The sequence below is a fragment of the Battus philenor genome, unplaced genomic scaffold (assembly GCF_028537555.1).
Source record: "Battus philenor isolate CCGP_79_NKW_IND1 unplaced genomic scaffold, ilBatPhil1.0.hap1 SCAF_16, whole genome shotgun sequence".
NCBI classification, from domain to species: domain Eukaryota; kingdom Metazoa; phylum Arthropoda; class Insecta; order Lepidoptera; family Papilionidae; genus Battus; species Battus philenor.
In genome coordinates, this window is record NW_027181678.1 from 14160999 (window position 1) to 14181790 (window position 20792).

The window sequence follows — 20792 nt, forward strand, 5'->3', positions numbered from 1 at the left end:
TATAGTTTTTGGACTTGGTTTTATTTGCTCATTTTTGTTAAGGCCTGATTGAAGCTGATGTTACCCAGTGTACACCAGGAGAATGGTTGGCTTCATCAAAGTCGACACCAGTTCACTGCATATCCTCTACTTGCAGAGGCACCTATAGCTATACACAAAATTCAATGGCTTCTAAAAATAATAAATAATGTAATTGTAATATAATAACAATGTATTTTCAGAATTTATACAGGTTGCACATTAAGCATCTTGCTTACATATAATCTATACAATTATTACTTTTAAACCTTTACATCTATCACCCTGTATATGCAAATTTTTTTAGTAGTACTTTTTAAAAATTAGACAAAGACTGAGGTTACTTTTATTTAGTTCAATAAGTTTGTGTATGTGACACTATTTCTGACTACCCACACCAGGGGAATAAGGAAAAGCAAAACTAAACATACAACACAGGATAATGGCAGAGGTCATAGATTCAAAGAGATCATATAACAAAAACCATGTAATAATCCTATTACAATGTGAAGATTTTTTTAAAGTAATGGATTTCAAAAAATTAATGCCTTTACTACTTGATAATAAATAATGTAAACACTTTAGAACAGTGATTTCCAACATGTGGCCCCCGCTACACTGAGGGGCAATTCGATTGCTAATGGAGGCAATTAAAAAAACTATGACTTAACTTAAGCTTGACACTTGCTTATATTTAAAAACTATGTATGTTACATAGAGGAGTGTAAGTATTTTAGATAGGCGAAGGTGGACCATGAAACATTAGAGTAAAACAGTTTTAAGAAAACCAAAGATTGAACCAGCATGCGTAAACTCTAACTAAAGATATTGTCAGACCAGTTATCCTGGTGATCTCTGGCCCATGCCTTGCTGTGGGCGTAAGTACCACTTTAGACATATTGTTTATCAAACTAGTTCCTTCAACAATCTATGCATTGTCCATTCTAAAGAAGGATTTTGCGAATAAATGCACCATAAGACCACCTTTTTATGAACTTCAGTATAGATAGATGTTTAAAAAATTGGATCATTACCCCACTAACAACAAAACATATAATATCTGTCATGAATAATATATGTAAATATTTAATCATTATCATCATCATATAGGCCAATGACACCCATTGCATGGTATAGGCCTCCCCAGTGACTGGTCTTACCTCATATCACTGCCCACATCCTATAACTTCTTGTAACTAACTATGACGTTGGTCTGTGTATCGAATATTGTCTTCTACTTTGGTGTAATGAAACAAGGATAGTAATTTACTACTCATTATTATTACATTTATTAACATACCTTATGTATGTTACATAAATCCATGATAAAATCTCATGATGAATAATAGCCCAAAAATTTCCCATACTGGTCATGTGTCTTCAAGTAAAGCATATAAAGGAAAGACATTGAATATTGAATGTTCAATATTAATTGGTGAGAAACTCTCCGCAGGTCTTAGTGGGAGGCCTATCCATGATGCTTCTAATGGCTGGTGATGAAACATGTGCAATATGCTTTTGGCCACTGGTTTCTGTACCATTTTAATACAACTTTAATCATTAAAGTTACACCTTTTGTATATTAATCAATAGTTTTTTTATTAGCAGCTCTCGCAAATTGCACAACCATGGGTCGATCTTTTAACATGAAGCCATTTGTTTCATTCAAGGCATCTTCTGCTAATCTCTCTGAAGGAAAGGTGACAAATGCTTGACCCTTCATCCTGCCTTCTTGCATAACTCTGACATCAAATCCAATTTGTTTTTCCTCTGGAAGGTTTTCTATATAGCGCCTATAGATTCTTTTAACATCCTGCTCTGTGACTGTTTTAGCTAAGTTCTTGATATACAACCTCATTGAAGGTTGCCCCGGATGATAGTTTTTGAATATGGGTAGTATTTTCATATCGCTATAAGATATTCTATTTCGTGATAATTCATATTTGCTGATTGTTGGTTGTTCAGGCTCTGTTTGATCTGATTCTTTTTCCTCTAGTGTTGGTGTTTCCTTCTCGAACTTTCCTAGTTCACCAACAACCACAGGCTCTTCAGATGACTTATTCAAGGCATCCTGGTGAACAACAACCGAGATCTTCTTGGTTTCCAAAGCTGGAGGTACACTTTCAAATATTTCTTCCTGAATGACTGATGGTTTCTTTGTCTTTGGTATAGTTGCTGTTGATAAAATGGCAGCAGGACGTTTCCTCGTCACAGGTAATGTGTGTTTCCTTCGTTTAGGTAAACTTGGTAGGTTTTGTTTCTGCTGTTCAGTCTCATCACTTGATATTTCAGACTCCGGTTCACTTGGAACTTCTGTTGATTTAGCTATAATATCACTGAAGAATTGTTTAAAAGTGTCTTTAAAAAAAACTAATGCTTCTTCATTTTCTTTAAATGGTGTTTCAAGTGACATTTTATTCATCAGATGTAGGGTTTGTATATAAAATGGTTTATGTGTGAATAGATTATATATGATGTTAACGGCATTCTGTGGGTTTATATCTGGGTATTTATATTTTAAATGTACTGGAGGAGGTTGATAGAAGTTGACAGATGGATTCCATGCATTAAGGAGTTTTAAAAATTCTTTTACGTGTTTAGTTGTAACTGAAGATCTGTCTTCATCATATTTGTCCTGGCTAACCGGTTCCTTTTCCTGTGAAAACTCTACTATTAAACGTCTTTGTGCGATTTCTAACTGATGCAGTCGAAATAGAGATTCCTTGGCTTTTTCCACACTAGCGAAAGCTGCAAACACGTAATTACGTTTCTTTGATGTTTCCCAAACTTTTTGAGCTCCAAAATGCATTAAAAGTTGTTCTTTTTCATTGAAAGGCAGTGTTTCAGGTAAATGACGAATAATAAGAATTTTAGACATAATTGCTAAAATGTTAAATTTACCCGTCCTGTTTATAATATATATTCTCTTTCTTATCAATACTTCTTCTTAGTATTATTTTCCGAGTAACTAAATATCGAGATATTTTTTATAATCTCTTTTATTTAAGAACAGTATGTCATTATCAAAACTTGTTATGACAGTTGACAGGAAGAATAATGTTGCACTCTTCAGGACTGATTAATTTAATATAATTATTATTTAGAACTTTGGTTTATAAAATTATACTTATTAATGTTGCAAAATGCAGCTATATTCAGTAACAAAATCATATCAAATTAATGTTTCTGAAATGTATAACACAAAAATTACTATCATTACGTGAATTTTACCATTGTCCTTAAAAAAAAAAGAGTAAATGTCACTGATAAGCCGGCGCTATTTACGACATTGACTGTTGATATATCAAAAACAGTAACTATAAGAGGAAAACAAACCATTTCTAATATATTTCCCTTTACTTAAACTTAATATTAATGCAGAATGACAGACCAAAATCCAAAAAAGTGTGTCAAAGTAATAGTTCTGGGTGATATAGGCAGGAGCCCACGTATGCAATATCATGCATTATCGTTAAGCGATAATGGCTTCAAAGTTAATATAATAGCTTATACAGATTCCGCGCCCCTCACTGAGGTGCTCGAAAACCCTAGCATAACTATAACAAAGCTTCATAGTTGTAAGTTTGATAGGGGTCCAAAAATCTTACAATATATTATGAAAGCACTATGGCAGGCTATAAGCCTGTTTTTAACGCTTTTAGTAACAGGAAAGTGTGAATATTTACTTTGTCAAAATCCTCCAGCGGTGCCCACGCTGCCGATATGCCGATTTTACTGTTTAATAACAAGAACTAAATTTATCGTGGATTGGCACAATTATGGTCACACTATCATGGCGCTATCTATATCGCCAAGACTGAATATATTATTAAAACTGTATACATTTATGGAAAGATACTTTGGACAGTCTGCACATCACAATCTCTGTGTCACATATGCCATGAAAGAGGATTTGTCTGAGAATTGGAATATCAAGTGAGTAGGATTAGAATCCACAATAAACTCTTCTGTGATTGTATCTATAAGAACGGATATATATTAAAGTGTTGGCTAACTATGGAAAGAACTCTTGTTTTAATTAAAAAGATTCAGTACAAAAAGTTGAGTAAAAAGAATATCTACTTGTTTGTGTTGTAAAATTTACTAATATCCAAGAGTCTAGGACCTAGACTAATACTTTCCAACCTTTTTGTGCGATACCTTAGCCTTTTTAAAAATCTTACGCCCCCTATGTAACACACATAATTTTTATATTAAAGCAAAAGTTTCAAACTGTTGAGTCCACATTCATAATGACCTCCAGAGGGGCATATCCCCATGTTGGAAAAAAACTGTCCTAAATGGACAATATTGATAATGTAAATAATACTTGTATTTTACATTCATTTAGTTATTATTTATAGGAGTATAAGTCTTAATGAACACAGATGTTTGTTGGAAAAAGCTTCAAGGCTTTAATGTCTATTTCCCACCTGTATAAAGCTTTTATGTAATATGTTTTTTCTATTGAAATGTCAATGACAATAATGAATTTTCATATATAAAATGAATTTGGAAATGCTTTTTCCTACATTTCATTATTTGTTATGTCTGTAACCATAAATTTTCGGATAGGATATACCATACATTAACCTCTTTAAAATTTTATCAGTCAGTACAGTTAAATCATGTTATTTTTATTTAGTTTTAAACTATTATATTATTATTATTATTATTAATAGTGTTAAACCTTGCAGTGCCACTGTGTTATATGATCGTCCTCCAAGCATATTCCGTCCAATCAATTTACAAGAGAAACATGATTGGTTTGTAAAACTTGCGCAGAAATATCCTGAGTTTGCATCTAATGACCTTGGTACAGCAGATGAAAATACAACAGCATTTACCAGGATTGTTGATGGTGAAGTTACACTGCGTCCAAATAGACCAGGGATAATATTCAGCAGTACCAGCTGGACACCTGATGAGGACTTTGGTATACTGATGGATGCACTGCAAGGTAGTTTTATATTTAATTATGACTATTAACAAATAAAAAGAGTTTTGTTTTTCTTTTTTAATTTTTATCAAGTTTGGTTTTAAATGGTACCAAGCTGCATTATCTTTCAAATAAGGTGTGAAGGAAGTGTTTCTCAACATGAGGCCCACTTTCAAAGAGAAGGCAATTTGATTGTTAAAGGTTGGAATTAAAAATGGACTCGACATGAGTTTAGCCTTTTAATTTTAATACAAAAATTAGGTATGTTAGATAGAGGGGTGTAAGAGTCTTAGGTGAGGCATAGCTCATAAAGGCTTGAGAAACACAGCCTTAAAATATGCAGGCAACATGAGATAGTTAAAAAGAGTTTCAATGAACTTGTAAATATATGGGCCTTAAAAAATTACTTCCATTTAGACAGATGGCAAAAGAACAGGAAGAAAAGGCAAGGAACCCACTCTAGCATGGTATTCAGTTGGTACATTTTGAAATACAATGTAACACTAACATCCTGTATACATAAAAGAATTGTCAAAGCGCTGTATGATAAAATACAATGTTCTATTTACATTGCTCTACAAAACCGAACTGAAACCAGCTTCTGATTGATGCGCCAAATCAAACGCCGAGTATATAAATGTAATTTGTAAGTGGTAAATAGGATATATAATATGGAATAGTGTAAGGCAAATAATTTAACTCAACATATGTTACAGTATATGAAACAGCATTCGAACTAACAAAGAAGCTACCAAAATTAATTTGTGTGATAACTGGCAAAGGTCCCATGAAGCAACATTACATAGACATGATAGCGTCCAGAAACTGGAAGCATGTCAAAGTTATGACGCCCTGGTTGGATGCATGCGACTACCCCTCTATGGTGGCCAGTGTAGATTTAGGAGTTTGTTTACACACCAGCTCATCGGGACTCGATCTTCCGATGAAAGTGGTTGACATGTTTGGAGCTGGTCTACCAGTGTGCGCTGTTTCTTTCAGATGGTAAGCAATAATTTTTGTTATGTCTTAAATATTTATATATGATTATAAATGTACTATTACAGTATTTTTATGGCACCCGCTTTTTTGGTCATGTTCACCCCTATCGTTTCTTGAGCAGGAACTTTAATTTTAATATTTCTTTTAAACATTCTCAACAAGCATGCTGAAGGATTTAAGTTTGTTAAGAGTGAACATCACCTCATTTTTGGTAGTGGTGCAAATTACCCAGCAATTACTACTATCAAACTACACATTAAGTTGGATATTTAGGAGTTCGGTTGGCAAATGTAAACAGCATTGCAAGTTTTCTCTAAACCAGCTACATGGGTCATCAGCCTTGAGAACCATACCTGGTCCATCTCCTCCCTGTTCAGTTGATTAGGTAAACCATGGAATACTAAGTTACAAATTCTATTTACAGTCTAGAAGAGCTGGTACAAGATGGCATCAATGGTTATGTATTTAGAACAAGTGATGAACTCTCAAAATTGATCATTGGCTGGTTCGACGGTTTCCCAAATAACAATGAAAAAAACCAGATAGCAGCAAAAATGAGAAGAGAGCTTTCCAAGTTCCAGGAGTCGAGGTGGGAAGGAAACTGGAATTTAAGAGCTAAGAAATTCTTCCTATAATTTAAGTTTCACAGTTAAGATAATTGTATTTTTGCTAATTATGTTGAAATATATATTTTATTTATATCTGTGTTTACTTTTTAAAAAATCCTTGATCTTTATTTTGCTTTAGTATCCTGTTTATAATTTTTTTGTGGTAAAATCTAAAGCATTCCTTTATATCAAGTTACAAGAAATGGAAGGCATTAGAGTTAACACATTCCGTTTCACAGCAATTTTTGAAGATTTTGCATTCAAGCCTCATGGGGCGTATATGATCCACACTTAAAAAATTTAAAAAAGTTCAAGACTTCATGCACTTCCTCAATACTGCAAAGCTATAATTAGTGGGAAAATGTTATGAAAATGGATTTTAATATGCATTACATATGCGCATATACAAATATGTGAAGTTATCTATATTCGACCCTACAATTCATTTGTTTAAGAATCCTTTTAAATGAGAACTGCAAATGGCCTGAACGGAAAGAGCAGCAGGAGTCATATATGCCTCTCATGGCATGGAATGTGTTAAAGAACCATCCATCTTAATGTTCATGTATTGCTTTAATGTTTTTGTTATGGTTTTGAATGCAAAACCTTGAACAGCAATGTGTACTTGCAACTTTGAGTGTATCTTTCCTAGTATTTATAAATTTGATGTGATGAAACGAGAGATACTGAACTTTGTACTCAGTGCATTAAAAGGCAAAATTAAAAATACTCTTGTATTTAAAAAAATATTATTAATATTATTATACACACTGTCACTTAAACTAAGAGTCTCTCAATTTCTTGCTGGATGCTCTGGATTTGCGGCTTCAGCTGCGAGCCCTCGTTGATTGTGATGGAGCAGGCCACGATGGGCCGCGAAACGCCGCACGCCCGGCCCAGAGCCTGCTTCGATCTCACGAACACGTATGGCACATTTTTATCTTCACAAAGAATTGGAATGTGTAAAACGATTTCTAAAGGCTCAGCGTCGGCCGCCATTATTATGAATTCCGATAAACCACGATTTAAAGTTTTCGTCGCTTCATTAGCGCCCTTACGGAGCTGTTTGTAGTTCGCTGCCTGTTGCACCAGGTTCAGAATCTTGGCGGTAAGAGCCGCGTCTGCCAGTGGGTAGGCTTTTGGGTTAACTGCTGCTTCACCATCGGCCTTAAAGAGAATACAGATTATTTAATTGTGCATATATACTATTGAATTTTATAGTCATCTAACATAAGTGTTAGTTAATTTTAGAGTTATTAACGTATTATATGTATTAATTTCGTAATTACCAGGAAGTCCACACCATAAACATAACCTATAAATGTACACATGGAAACATGTTTATGAATGAAAATGTACGAAAATTTGTTTGAAATCTTATAAAAATTGTTAAAACTTTTTAGTATTACATTGTAAGTATTATACAATTATATATTAAAACAATTTATTATACATACCATTTTAAAATTTGTTTTTTTCCTTTGGTAAATAACAACCTCTCAGCGATTACTCGCGTCACTGAGGGACTGGTAATTGATAAAGAAGGTTTTACTAACTGAATAAAGTAAATAAATTGTATTTTTAGTTTTTACTAAGAGTTGGAATGAGGTTAACTTATTTTTTGCACAAGACCCACGCTTAGGAACACTACTGGAAAACAATGATAGACAACAGGTTTCAACTAGTGTTGCTATTGCTACAATATTTTTTTAATATTCAAGTCGTCAAAATATTCATAAATTATAAAAAAACATTCAGTTAAGAAATACATTGTTAATAGATAAAAAATGAAAAATCATTAATAATAATTTTAATTATGTGGAATTAGATATTAGAAAAAAATACTCAGATTAAAGCGATACAACTACAGAATATTGAATAAATTATTTAGGATTCTTACTTTCCAGAGCACAAAGCGAGAGAAACAATAAAAATATTTACACTTATTAAGTTTGTGCGCGTAGAAAGCGCATTATCGTTTTTATTCAACATATGTAGGGATTAGTTTTTCGTGAGTTATGATATATTATTCAGTATTTTATTTTTAATTAAAAATGTCTCTTCACCCTTTGCCATGGATGTAACGGTGGTGTTTTTTGTAATAATCATTTTTCACATCAGAACCATGGCTGTCAGCAGAATTCAAGACCAGATCCGCAGGAACCGTTAGAATTTGAGGGATTCAAATCAAAATGAAATAAAACACAAATGTCGCTGCTGTTTTTTTATGAAACACTTCTTGATTTATATTTATTTTGAGCTCGTAACAATTTTATATGTTCATTTTTTTCGAAGATAATTTACAATTTTATCACTTTTTAAATTTTTATTCTTGTAATACACCAAATATTATTTCAGTACGAGTTGCCATTACTGCTTCAGTATTTTATAGGATTATCATAAGCTTTTGAGGTCACAAATGTTCATGTGAACAGAATTCGTGGTGGCGTATTATATGTTTTGAATATATTTAAATTTTATTTCAGTATGTTATTCAATTAGCTTGAAATCAATGTCTGCCATCATATTTGTTATTTTAAATTTTGAAAAATATCGAAGTTTTTTTAATTTACTATTTAAAGGTATATCCACAATATTTATTCACCATGCAAGTATCAAAAATAGCTTGCACTAATATGATCATGTAGTTTCATTAATGATGTTTTTTTCATTTCATTACCACTTTTGCAAAATTTTACTTGAATTTATAAGTTAAATATAAATAATCCCCTTTAAATGTCAATTATATATATGAAAAAAAAAATCACTTAAATTTCATACAAGTTTTTTACAGTTCTCACCGAAATGAATGCTTTTGTGGACACTGCCAACAAGATTTTTCTTCTATAGTGTAGTTGCATTAGAAAATAGAACAACTGAATTATAAATCCATGTTCACATTGACCATTTGAAGTACCCTCTTCAGAAAGTGCGGATGCATTTTGTAATTTATTATTATCTAATTGGTCAAGGTTCTGTTGAGTGACAACAATATGTCACTATTTTTTTCAATTTCCTTTTTTCGCTTACAATCAGTAATGGTTATAAGTCATAGGTTGTGAACCACAATTCTTGACCATAAACTATTTTCATTGTTACAAATTGGCTCATCATCTAAATACCAGATTGGAGACAGTTCATCACATAATATATTTATAACATATATTATTTGATCAGTTTTTACTGATGTATTTCTCCGTTGACTTCTGACTGTGCCAAATTAATGCAGTGTACAAGAGATATCAGAATTTCACATTTAAATGGCAGCTTTTAAACTTAACCTTCCTAAATCTTAAATCAAAACAGTAATTAGATATAACATATTGTCATTACTGAACCAATATATACTTTTTGTAAAAATTTTTACTTTATAGGCATTTAACTAAATATAAACAAATGTAAAACAACTTGATGGTGCCATTTCAAATGCCAAGTTCAAAAAACATTTAAGAAAATCAATGGATGAATGTTTAGTGACAAAATTAAGTAGAACAATAGCATGGTGAAGAATTCAAGTACAATCTTGGATTTTGTATTTTTGTCTGTGGCATGTAAATTTTTACATTTGGATCAGTTTCTTTTTTTGTAAATTTTTGTATTGTTTGATTATTTTTATAATAGTCAAGATAATTTTTTGAATATGATATCAAAAACCTGATAGCTAGCCTGTTCGATGATTTCTTTACCACCATTAAAGAAAAATATAATACTGTTATCAAAAAGTACTGGTGGAATTGTTTACAAAATGTACATTGTTTATTTATTCTTACAAATTAATTTTTGGCCAATGCTTTGTCTTGTCTTACAAACAGTTGAAATAGTTTTTTTCAGAAAAAGCTATCAAGACTTTCTTCAATTTGATTTTTTTACCTCTTCAATCATTTCAAAACTTATGTTAATGCCTCCTTAATGTGATATTGCCATACAAATGGCCAATATTGGTTTCATAATGACAATATGTTGTAATCAAATATATACAAAATATTCAAAGATATTATAACAGCTATTAAACAATAAGCTCATATCACTTCAAGTCCATACGAAGCCATATTATTACGGCTTCACATACTTATACTAGTTTGGTTGCTTGAACATGTTCTGATTAGTGTTCTGATTCGACAGGAATGCAAGGTGACCTTTAGGACACTTGTTCGCATAGTGACCTTTTGTGCCGCATTTGAAACATGTGACCTCTTCCAGCGGTTTATGGATTAGTCGAAGGCGCTGTGCATTCATTTCATCATTCTCATTGGCTGGTTTAACATACCCAAGGGCGCGGTATCTAGCTTCCTCTTGTCGCTGCGCCATCTCTCTCTTCTGTAATATTTATGAATGTTAATTAGAAAAAAAATTCAGATTGCTATATAAATTTAGACATAAAATATATTATTTACTAACCTCTTGTGGTATCTTATTGCATGAGGATGCTTTGTGACCAAATTCTGAGCAGTAATGACATACTGGCAATCTCTTAGCATCTTTGGTTTGTTCTGGTGGTGCTGGCAGTTCAAATCTCGGATGCATGTATTTACAATTAGGTCCATCAGGGCAGAAGCCAGCCAAGTAGTTCATGCAGAGTACGCGACGGACATGCCTGTGTCTGCAGTGAGGACCATGACGGCAGAACCCTCGGTCATACCTGAAGTTACAATAAGGTTCTTGATAAAATAAAACCATAATTCAAAAATATTTACAAATCTGGCACAAAGTTGGAGCCCTCAGGCACACAATTTGGAATGCTAACATATGGAAACTTACTGTACCAAAGTTTTGGCTGCCATAATTTTCTTATTCATTTATAAGAACCAGAATTATTATATTATTGGGTCACCATTTACAAAATTCAAAATGCTTTTTAAAATTAAATTGAAAGAAAAGGTTTATTTTTCTTTAGGGGAATATTTAAATGACGAGACTTAGCAATGATGTTGCTTGATTATTTCGATTTCATTTAGACTATATCTAATAAAGTATATATGTATACATCTGTGTTGTTCAATTATTAAAAGATGTACTGTTGTGGAGTTTCTTCTTGCTCCTTCTCCACAACTACAACACCTTGTGAAGCGCAGTAGTGTCACAAATAAATAAATTATAAGTTGCCATTAAAAAAAATTCTTTTAATGTGTTTCAATGTTGTATAAATTAATTTTATCTTTATCTTGAGTCATAGTTCAAGCTGCGGCTCTTAAATAAGTTCTTAACCACTTCAGTGAGAGCCCCAAACTCCTTCTTTTTATTACAGTTACACTAGAAAATAATAGATCATCATACAATTTTTTTTTGGATTTTATAATAAAGTAAATATATGGAGCAAATAAGTTTTACTTACATTAATGAATAAAAAATTAAATAGAAGCAAAAATACTTGTGATAGGGTGATTATTTTCTTAAACCTCTATTCCCCCTCTAGTGACAATAAAGGAAACCCTTAACAAAGTATTTATATATGTCTATATATTCATATATATACACAAACATATATATAGAACAAAAAATGTCAAATTTTAATTCTTTTTCACAAATAGCACTACAAAAAAAATTTGTAAATCACACATATACAACAAGAATAGATTAATTTATTTTTCTAACACATTCATTATGCTATTCCATATGTAGAAACACTTGTAAGAATTAATAACATAATTTTTTAAAATAAATAGTATTTTGAGTTTTTTATTATGTAACTTTGGTTTTTTGCCTTTTAAAATGTTTTTTTGCTGTGAATATATATATTCCTGTATAAAGGGGCGCCAAGTTTCTGTTTTGACTGAGACACTCAAAACTGTAGAACCCGCACTGATCACGGAATTTAAAAATAAAATACTAACCATGGACAGTCTTTGATTTTACTCTCGGGATCAATGTGCAAAAACGGACATTCCTTGTTGTGACACGCATTAAATCTCGCGTAGAAATAACATTCAGGCATTTTTGACATGTCATATTCATGGAGAAATTCGCATTGGTCTCCTTTCTTGCAGAGCCCTCTAAGCCAGTGTTTGCATACAACAGTTCGGTCGCCTCGGACATGTCGGTAGGGGCATTGGGGACCATTGTTGCAGCCTCCCGGCTGACCGTAAAACTCACATACCGCCGCTGTTGATTCTAGAAAGGAAAGTTTGGTGAGTTCAGGAATACTGAAGGTGATGTGCGCAAAGGAAGCTTTTGGATTTAAACGGTTAGCCGTCGTATTTATTTTAAATATAGTACTCACTGTCCATTCCCGGGAATGGTAAAGGTAACGCTCCATATTGTTGTTCCAAAGCATAATCTATGTCAAACTTGATATGATCCACGTTTGCTACAATCACTTCCATTGTTAAAAACTTTAATCAACAACTCTTTCTTCAGGAATTATGTTTAGAATGCTTTACAGCCAACGAAACCAATCTTCTCAACAATTTAAGATGACAGATTCAAATTGTTGCCATTACCGCTTTCAATGTATCCATATTCTAAGAATATTACAAATATAATATTAGATTAAATGAAACGCTTAAATATATTATAATAAATTTGTAGCTTTTAAGTAGTTTAATAATCGTTTTAAAAATAATAAACAAAAATATAAAGAATCGATTGAGAAATAAGAAACTAGCAGGTTAAAATTTGTAATGTCGTTGGCGTTTAGGTGTCCTCTTCATGCCATAATCATCATCACCATTTCAAATAATAAAAGCAGAGTAATTTAAATATACAAGAATATGATGCGTGCAGCGAGCTATGCCTGGCCGCACAATAAAAAGAAATGTTTTAGAAATAGAGATGGACAATTTTAATTATCTTGGACTTAATACCAATTCAAGTAAAATAAATTGTTAAAAAAACGGTTTAATTTTGTACGTTATCAGCCATCTGACAGGGTTTAAAGGCCTGCTATGTATGTGTGTTCACTTGCGGGAATAATATAAAATTTTGACTCGTCCGACGGATGAGTTAATCTTGCTACATATTACCCATTAGATGAAGTCTATAGCCAACAAGACAATTATTTTGGTGTCGATCGGAGCACGCGGTTTGGCATTTGTTTGACAATATATGTTGGTCTCGGCCCTTATACTTGCCGGGTTGCTTCCCCTGGACCTTCGGGTCCAAGAAGCAGCCCGCTTATTTGAAATAAGAAAGGGTCATTCCCGGCAGGTGGTGAAGGACCGAGACCTGGAGGTACCGGTCAGCTACCTGAGACTACCACACCCGTCTGGTCAAGTTGGTGTGGAGTTCTCCTGTCTGGGGGAAAGTGCGGAGGAAGTCCGACTTGCCATCGCGGCAGCCGATCTGGTAATTTATACCGACGGCAGCCGCATAGAGGATAAGGTGGGTGCGGCGTTCTGCGTCAAGCGGGGCGCCGTAGAGTCATACACAAAGAAACTCAAGTTGGGCAACTTCTGCACCGTATACCAGGCAGAGCTGCTGGCTCTAGCTGAGGCAACAGGGTACGCGGCCGGCGAGTCGGCGCAAGTCTGCGCCGTACTGAGCGACTCGCGGTCCGCTCTCGAAACTGTCGCAAGATCGGACACCCTCCATCCCTTAGCGTTAAGAGTGAAGGAGAATGTAATGAAAGCGAGAGAAAAAGGGAAGGATGTAAGGTTGTTCTGGGTGAAAGCGCACGCGGGGATGGAGGGGAACGAGAGGGCGGATCAGCTGGCCAAGGAAGCGGCCAAGAAGAGTAAAAGACGACCAGAGTACGAGAGATGCCCTGTTTCATTCGTCAAGCGGCAACTGAGACTGGAGTCGCTCGACGAATGGAACAGGAGGTATGTGGAAGGAACGACGGCTTCGGTAACGAGGATGTTTTTCCCGGACGCCGTCTCAGCGTACCGCGTGCTCCGCAGCATCGAGGTGGACGCGGTCTCGGCCCAGCTCTTCACAGGGCACGGGGGGTTCTCTGAGTACCTTCATAGGTTTAAGCTCAAGGAGGACCCCTCGTGCTGGGAGGAGACAATACCCTCCCTGATCAGTGACGAAAATAAAAAGACATTTTTATCCCTATGTCGAGAAATCGCAAAAAAAGCCATCGACAGAAACAAAACAAACATTGTATAAAAAATATAAAACAAAATAAAAAGCTAGAAGAACAAAAATGTAAAATAATAGTATAAGATCAATGTTAAATGAAATTAAAATTATAAATGTAAAAAGGAGAAAAAAGGGAAGAATGTTAAAAGAATAGAGCGAATGAGAAAGAAAGACGAAATGTAACATGAAAGATAGACAAGACTGAAAGATTATGTGAAGAACGATAGAAGAGAAAGACAATAAAAATTCTGTGAAAAAATTATATTAAAAGATTAAGTCCCTGTCCCACTCAAGATAGGGGAACGAGAGGCCCCCAATAGCGGGGGTCATAATAAAAAAAAAAAAAAATATATGTTGGTCCAAGTGCAGTAATTACTTATATAGGACCACGACCCGACTTGCGCTGTCATAAAAATTCTCTATTTCATCATCTGACCGAACGATGTCGGCGCGTATAGCTGATCATCCTCAATGAATATCGTTGGAATATTCCAAATATTAGGATTATGACTCGGCTTGAAGCACGATAAATAGCAATAACGTTGTTAATGAAAGATTTGTGGACAAGAAATCCAATACTTTGGCATGATTGGTCGCCCATCCGGTAGCAGAGCAGGATCTCGAACTTAAGAGTTTCTATATCCACAATCTTTCTGCGGATTTCTGATACCTTCAGAATGTTCTAATGTAACCTCCTAAGTTCTTTTTCTGACTTGACAATCTTCTTGTCTGTTCTCATCGTGCCAATATTGTGAGGCGTATTACTATATTGGGTGACGGGACAAATTGCTGGCACATCCAGAGATTCTTAACACTCCCTTTCCCTTTTTAGCATAGCTTGAGAAGATGCTGCTGTCCATCTTCCTTAAATATTTTCTCTACGCCGGCTTTTTGCACACTGGAGAGAGGCTATTTGTCGGTACCACCAAGGCAAATCCTAAAATATTCGTAAATATAATAAACAAATTGAACAATAGAATGAAAACAAAATATCAATTCTATAATAAATTAATTGCTTTTAAATATTTTAAATATCTCCAATGAAATGAAGAAATATCAAACTAAACAGGTTGAATTTTATGATGTTGTTGACGTTTTGACATCGCTGTCATGTAACGAAGTTTATTTTGATTTGTAGTGTTTTTGTATATTTAATCTAAAGGTTAAATTTGTATATATAAGTATAATTATATTTAAGAAAAATGTCTTTTTCCGACTTAAAACATTCTTTGAGAAAATTGGAGTTTCCAGCGTGTGCTAAAGAAGCTCTCTTAAAAATTGGTTAGAATCTCTAATTTAGACATTTGTTTGTTTAGTATGCGCACTATATTTAATACTTATTCGTAAATATTTCAGAACAATTGTTAGTTGGCAGAGCAGCACCTACAAGCAAACAAATGGATAACGCAATGGAAATTATATCGGAATTTGTTTTCTGCGAGGCGGACCGTAGAGGAGGCCGTCGTGGTGCCGGGTTGAACCCATTGCAGGAGTTGCAGCTCATTGACATTATCTGCGATTACCTTTCAGCCTGCAACAACGAGACTACTAAAAATACATTATTTCTGTCTCTGTTCGGAGGAATGGAAAGTCCTCGGAAATTGAAAATATTGTGTATCCTAGCCAGTATGGCTGTATCAGCTTCTAGTACACCTGTACGTATTATATAATCTCTAGAATAAATTTTACGTGTTAAATTTACTATTTATGGCAGAAGTTACTAAAAGTCTTACAATTTTTTTGTAACAATTGATTGATTTGAACTTTGGGTAGACTCATATCTATAATAAAATGTACTTTAATTGACAATCTTAGCCAACATGTTCTCTTCGGAGCCCTTGCAAATAGTAATAGCAATCTAAGACCTCTGTGGGTTCCTATTCTGGTAAAATATCTGGTCCTAGATAGGGTTCCTAAGAGAGTTTCTGAGCTTCATTACTGTAAACAGGTCTAGAGTATGCACCTTCAGAGCTCTGGCAATTTAAGCCTTTAGAAGTTGTTATTAGATTTTTTCAAAATCTCTGCTAAAATTCTGTTAACTTTTAGTGTTATCCCACTAGCTTTTACAATTTAATTGGATTTTGTATGTCTCTAATATACAACTAGGGATTCTTTGAAAATATGTATATATATTTAAAAATTATACACCAACATGTTGTTTTATATGTCATGATAATGAAATTAAAACTCTCACAGTCATATTGTACTTGACAAAGCTCTAAATATAGAAGCTTACTAGTTTTGCGATGGATGGATTAGGTGTATGTTCTCATGTTAAAGGAGTGGAAAAGTAAGAAGAAACTCACTCATGATAATAACTGATCTGCCAAGAGTATCCAACGAAGAAAGAGAACTACATGTTGGAATGATATGAACATGAGCGCCAAAGTACTCTAAGCTGGTAGCTGTTGCTTGCAGCTAATGCCATGAATATGAAACACAAGAGGCGATGAAATTTGTATTTAAAATTTTGTTACCAGGTCCTCCTTGCGGTAGGAGTCTGGCTGCAACAAATGGGCTGTTCATCACCCCAGTCCTTGCAACTAGTGGAGAACATTATCAGAGACCACTTCTACCTAAACACAACTAACCAAGCGGCTTTGAAGTCTCTCGCTAACACAGCACCGCAGTTTGTATCAAACTTCATCACTGCAGTCACTGAGCTCTATATGCTGGATACCCAGAAACCTATAAAATTACCACCAAAAAATCTACTTGAGGTTATAACATCATGGGTAAGTTTTTTTTATCATTATCATAATATGGTGTCCAATATTGAACATAGTTTTTGGGAATGCTTACTGTAACTAAAACATAAATTGGTTCTACTATAGACAAAGGAATGTAGTCACATTCTGTAAGTCAGGTGTTAGGTGTTACAACTCAAGAAATGCTAGCCACAATTACATGTTTAGTCTTAATAGCCTGGATTTGTTTACCGGCTCCTGGTTGTAACCACATAATTTTAATTGTTGCTAACAAAAGTATTCTTTTTAGGTATACACCACACCAACGCTATGTATGTCGGCTCAGCTGAACGCGGCGGCTTTACCCAGTGGCGCCATCCCCATGGCTGCTGTGACACCTCTTGCTGGACTTGTCAGGTGGTGTGCCCTTGCACCATTGTACATTGATGAAGGTGAATAATTAAAACAAATAACTTTTTTGACAACCTTTGCTTATTTATAGCTTAAGCGCTGTACCTGTTAGTGTATTATTCAATCGCCACATTTGGTAATGTAAAGCCATAATCTTGACATTGATTCCACTATCGCCTCTTATGATACCACAAGAGGATATGGGGTTGGCCTATTTGACGCTTTTATGGCCCGCACTAGATAGACTGACGACATAATGAAGGTCGTGGGTAGTAGCATGATGATGCTGGTTATATAGGCAGGTCAGATAACCCGCAAAGTAATTCGCCGCTGAGACTAAGTTCCTGGAGCGGTGACCATGGCAAACGCGGCGGAATCCGTTGATCCACACCTTGTCAAGGTCATCGATAATCATAAAAAAAATAATATGAATTACAGACACAGAGATGGATGAAGTTCCAGTGAAGAAGATAAAGATAGAAGGTGATAGAACATCGAAGAGTGTAAATAAAGCACAGACAGAATCACAACTGTACATACAGTTGCAGCTGGGACTCCTGCAGAGCATGCGCGCTTGGCGGCGTCGTGGTCCCCCAGCTGCTATAGGGGCGCAGCGCCTCGCCGCGCTTGCAGCACCCGTTAGAGAATATTCACAGCATCTTATTGACCAGGGATGTAAATTGAATAGTGAACAACGCTTGCAGGTAAGGTAAACATGAATATTTGGGAGAATTGTACATAATTGTCTGTCCGGTTTGTTAGGTGAAGCATTAGTTGGAGCTCAAAGATTAGTAAAATAGAGTAATATGCACCAGTATAATAGGCCCATTGGCAAGTTGTAGTGGTACTGGGCAGGATTAGGATTTGTAGGCATAAAACCCAAAAAAGACTAGATGTTCCCTTATCATTAAAAAGAATTTTCCTAAAAGAAAAGTTCCATCAAAATCAGTCTAGTCTTTTCATAAATTAGTCACAACAAACAGACAGAAAAAATAAATAAAAAATGTAATTTTGTTATATGTGTATATATTCATACATATGTAGTAACAAGTGGTTATTTTAATATTAGACTTCAATTTAATTTACTTATATGTAATAACATGGTGCATGAAATTACTAGTTTTGATTAGAAATCATTTTAAAAATGTGACAGGGATTTCGTAATAATATTTAAAGGTAGCCATTATGTGCCAAATCACCTGATTTAGGTTTTAACATTGATATATAGGACAACTTGTATGTTGATAATCTATTTGATTCTCCATTCATGATTTGTGTCTAATAATTTGAGGGTCATAATTAAAGAGTATTTCGAACTGTGCATTTTGTTTTCAATAAATTTTAATATGTATAGCTACAGGTCTTTGATAATATAATCAAGAAAATTTCAGGACTGCCTAGACAGGATAGGCCAGGCCGTGCAAGTGGCTCTGGCTAACGGCTGTGTCTACGGCAACATCAACAATCTCTTAGCGTCCCTGGAATCACTACCCGAGAACAGACTCTTGAGGATCATTGTAAAAACCCAACAACAAATTATATGACAGAGATAGGTAATAGTTCTGAATGAAAGTATGTTGTAATATATAGTAGTTTGTATTATATGTAAGATTTTTATAAGATAATATGTGTTATAAGTCTAAAAGTTGATTATTTTTTGGATTCCCCTTCCTGCTAGACCAAAGTTTTTCAAAGAAATTGCCTTAAAGTTATGGAGTGTCATTTTTTCTCGTGAATTATTTAAATGGGTAAGTTTTATTCATGGGAAGCACAAGCATCACCTATTTATTGTAGTTTATTTTCAGATTTCTTGAGGGAGAGATAAATAAAAAGACATGTTAGGCTTATAATAATGACTATATGACAAAAAAGTATTACAACATGATATTATATTAAAAAGGTTTGAATCTCCGACTCTGTTTAATTTGTGCAATTTTCCTTTTATCTTCTTCAAATTTCTGTCTCAATTCAACAATATGTTTCATCTTGGATTCTCTGATTTGGAAGGTGTAGAAGTTCTTCAATTCTTTCTTCTTTTTTTTCCTTTCCTCTTTAGCCATTATTTTGTTTTCTACTTTGTTTGATCGTGCGAAGCTTTGGACTTTTCCATGTTTTGTTACAGTTACCCAGCCTTCATCATCCTCCTGCTCTAGCTTTTTTTCTTTTTCTTCAGCTCTCTGCATATTTTCATCATAGGATGCCATGAAGATTTCAATATTTTGTTTTAGATCTTTAGGCAAAAGTATCAAGTTGTTGTGTTCTTCTATCCATTTGTCCAGACCTAGCTTTATCTGATCGCTGGTAGAGTACATAGGATTTAGTTTTGTTAACTTTAGTGCTCTGTCTAAGTTAGCTACCTTTTTAAACACTATGTAGGCGAATCTAAATTCTGGTTTTGTTGTTTCTGGTAAAAATGTTTTAATCGGATTTGTTTCTGTGTCACTAAGTTTCGAATAGAATTTTACTGACTGCACGGTACCTGCTTCTTGAAAGGCGTTCGTAAGACCTTTTTCGTCTGCGCATGGTGGTACGTTTATGACAAAAAGCGTGCGGCCCGAAGGTTTATCTACAGTGTGTTGTCTAACCGAATGTTCCTTTATATATATAATATGCGGTGATGCTGTCTCCTCGGAGAACTTAAGCTCCAAAGCTAAAATTATAAAGATGGTAAGCAAACATTGTAGAATATACTATTGAGGAATGGAATATAGAAATATTACCTTTAAATTCATTTCCCTTTTTGTTAGCTTTCATTATTATTGCACAACTATTACTATTACAAAAAAATTAATCTCCTAATAAATCTGTAAAATTACATGAAAACGTCAAGCAGTTGCTTTGTTTACTATTTACACGTGAAATTAAGGTTATTTTTTGACTTCTGACTTAGGATCGAACATAGAGTTTACAAATAATGTTACTTTTTTTTCCGGAGTACTAAGATTTGTGGTAAGTCAAAAATATATGAATAGCACATTTGGTTAAGTAGAAAATAATTATTGGTCCTTATAAAGGTTGATATTTAATTCTAAATATTTTTCGAGTATAAAATAAGTAATAACTTATAAGATTTAAGTAGAGTTATTGTTTATGGTTACAAAATTATTCATT

General features: G+C 34.2%; 6 protein-coding genes across 6 annotated transcripts; 2 read left to right on the forward strand and 4 right to left on the reverse strand.

Annotated features, from left to right (window-relative positions):
- Window positions 1-1086: 1086 nt before the first annotated feature.
- On the reverse strand, window positions 1087-2949 carry LOC137919393 (RNA-binding region-containing protein 3-like). The gene has a single exon (XM_068762457.1). It carries the CDS (start codon window positions 2894-2896, stop codon window positions 1601-1603), a length of 1296 nt encoding a protein of 431 aa, XP_068618558.1. The 5' UTR covers window positions 2897-2949; the 3' UTR covers window positions 1087-1600.
- Window positions 2950-3292: 343 nt separating this feature from the next.
- Window positions 3293-6623, forward strand: Alg1 (ALG1, chitobiosyldiphosphodolichol beta-mannosyltransferase). The gene is made up of 4 exons (XM_068762416.1): window positions 3293-3954; window positions 4716-4978; window positions 5674-5959; window positions 6381-6623. The coding sequence occupies exons 1-4, from the start codon at window positions 3401-3403 to the stop codon at window positions 6589-6591; spliced, it is 1314 nt and encodes a 437-aa protein (XP_068618517.1). The 5' UTR covers window positions 3293-3400; the 3' UTR covers window positions 6592-6623.
- A 661-nt stretch (window positions 6624-7284) lies between these two features.
- On the reverse strand, window positions 7285-8181 carry hoip (NHP2-like protein 1 hoip). The gene is made up of 2 exons (XM_068762429.1): window positions 8022-8181; window positions 7285-7731 (listed from the first exon to the last, which is right to left on the reverse strand). Exons 1-2 carry the CDS (start codon window positions 8022-8024, stop codon window positions 7342-7344), a joined length of 393 nt encoding a protein of 130 aa, XP_068618530.1. The 5' UTR covers window positions 8025-8181; the 3' UTR covers window positions 7285-7341.
- Window positions 8182-10432: 2251 nt separating this feature from the next.
- On the reverse strand, window positions 10433-12963 carry Clp (Cleavage and polyadenylation specificity factor subunit 4). The gene is made up of 4 exons (XM_068762471.1): window positions 12782-12963; window positions 12396-12672; window positions 10963-11203; window positions 10433-10881 (listed from the first exon to the last, which is right to left on the reverse strand). Exons 1-4 carry the CDS (start codon window positions 12882-12884, stop codon window positions 10639-10641), a joined length of 864 nt encoding a protein of 287 aa, XP_068618572.1. The 5' UTR covers window positions 12885-12963; the 3' UTR covers window positions 10433-10638.
- Window positions 12964-15706: 2743 nt separating this feature from the next.
- LOC137919406 (integrator complex subunit 15) lies at window positions 15707-19301 on the forward strand. Its single transcript, XM_068762473.1, has 6 exons — window positions 15707-15864; window positions 15940-16238; window positions 17064-17318; window positions 17581-17722; window positions 18120-18385; window positions 19073-19301. The coding sequence occupies exons 1-6, from the start codon at window positions 15786-15788 to the stop codon at window positions 19223-19225; spliced, it is 1194 nt and encodes a 397-aa protein (XP_068618574.1). The 5' UTR covers window positions 15707-15785; the 3' UTR covers window positions 19226-19301.
- Window positions 19302-19525: 224 nt separating this feature from the next.
- On the reverse strand, window positions 19526-20569 carry LOC137919407 (ribosomal RNA-processing protein 7 homolog A). The gene is made up of 2 exons (XM_068762474.1): window positions 20402-20569; window positions 19526-20331 (listed from the first exon to the last, which is right to left on the reverse strand). Exons 1-2 carry the CDS (start codon window positions 20433-20435, stop codon window positions 19574-19576), a joined length of 792 nt encoding a protein of 263 aa, XP_068618575.1. The 5' UTR covers window positions 20436-20569; the 3' UTR covers window positions 19526-19573.
- Between the last annotated feature and the right edge of the window lie 223 nt (window positions 20570-20792).

Coding starts and splice junctions, on each gene's coding strand:
- Clp (XM_068762471.1), bottom strand. CDS start 12,884: ATGGAAGTGATTGTAGCAAACGTGGATCATATCAAGTTTGACATAGAT. Junction 11,204..12,395: donor AAAATCAAAGACTGTCCATG/GTTAGTATTTTA, acceptor TTGTAACTTCAG/GTATGACCGAGGGTTCTGCC. Junction 10,882..10,962: donor GCAATAAGATACCACAAGAG/GTTAGTAAATAA, acceptor TAAATATTACAG/AAGAGAGAGATGGCGCAGCG.
- LOC137919393 (XM_068762457.1), bottom strand. CDS start 2,896: ATGTCTAAAATTCTTATTATTCGTCATTTACCTGAAACACTGCCTTTC.
- Alg1 (XM_068762416.1), top strand. CDS start 3,401: ATGACAGACCAAAATCCAAAAAAGTGTGTCAAAGTAATAGTTCTGGGT. Junction 4,979..5,673: donor ACTGATGGATGCACTGCAAG/GTAGTTTTATAT, acceptor CATATGTTACAG/TATATGAAACAGCATTCGAA. Junction 5,960..6,380: donor TGCGCTGTTTCTTTCAGATG/GTAAGCAATAAT, acceptor TTCTATTTACAG/TCTAGAAGAGCTGGTACAAG.
- LOC137919407 (XM_068762474.1), bottom strand. CDS start 20,435: ATGAAAGCTAACAAAAAGGGAAATGAATTTAAAG. Junction 20,332..20,401: donor AAAGGGAAATGAATTTAAAG/GTAATATTTCTA, acceptor TTATAATTTTAG/CTTTGGAGCTTAAGTTCTCC.
- LOC137919406 (XM_068762473.1), top strand. CDS start 15,786: ATGTCTTTTTCCGACTTAAAACATTCTTTGAGAAAATTGGAGTTTCCA. Junction 15,865..15,939: donor AGAAGCTCTCTTAAAAATTG/GTTAGAATCTCT, acceptor TAAATATTTCAG/AACAATTGTTAGTTGGCAGA. Junction 16,239..17,063: donor TATCAGCTTCTAGTACACCT/GTACGTATTATA, acceptor TTTTGTTACCAG/GTCCTCCTTGCGGTAGGAGT.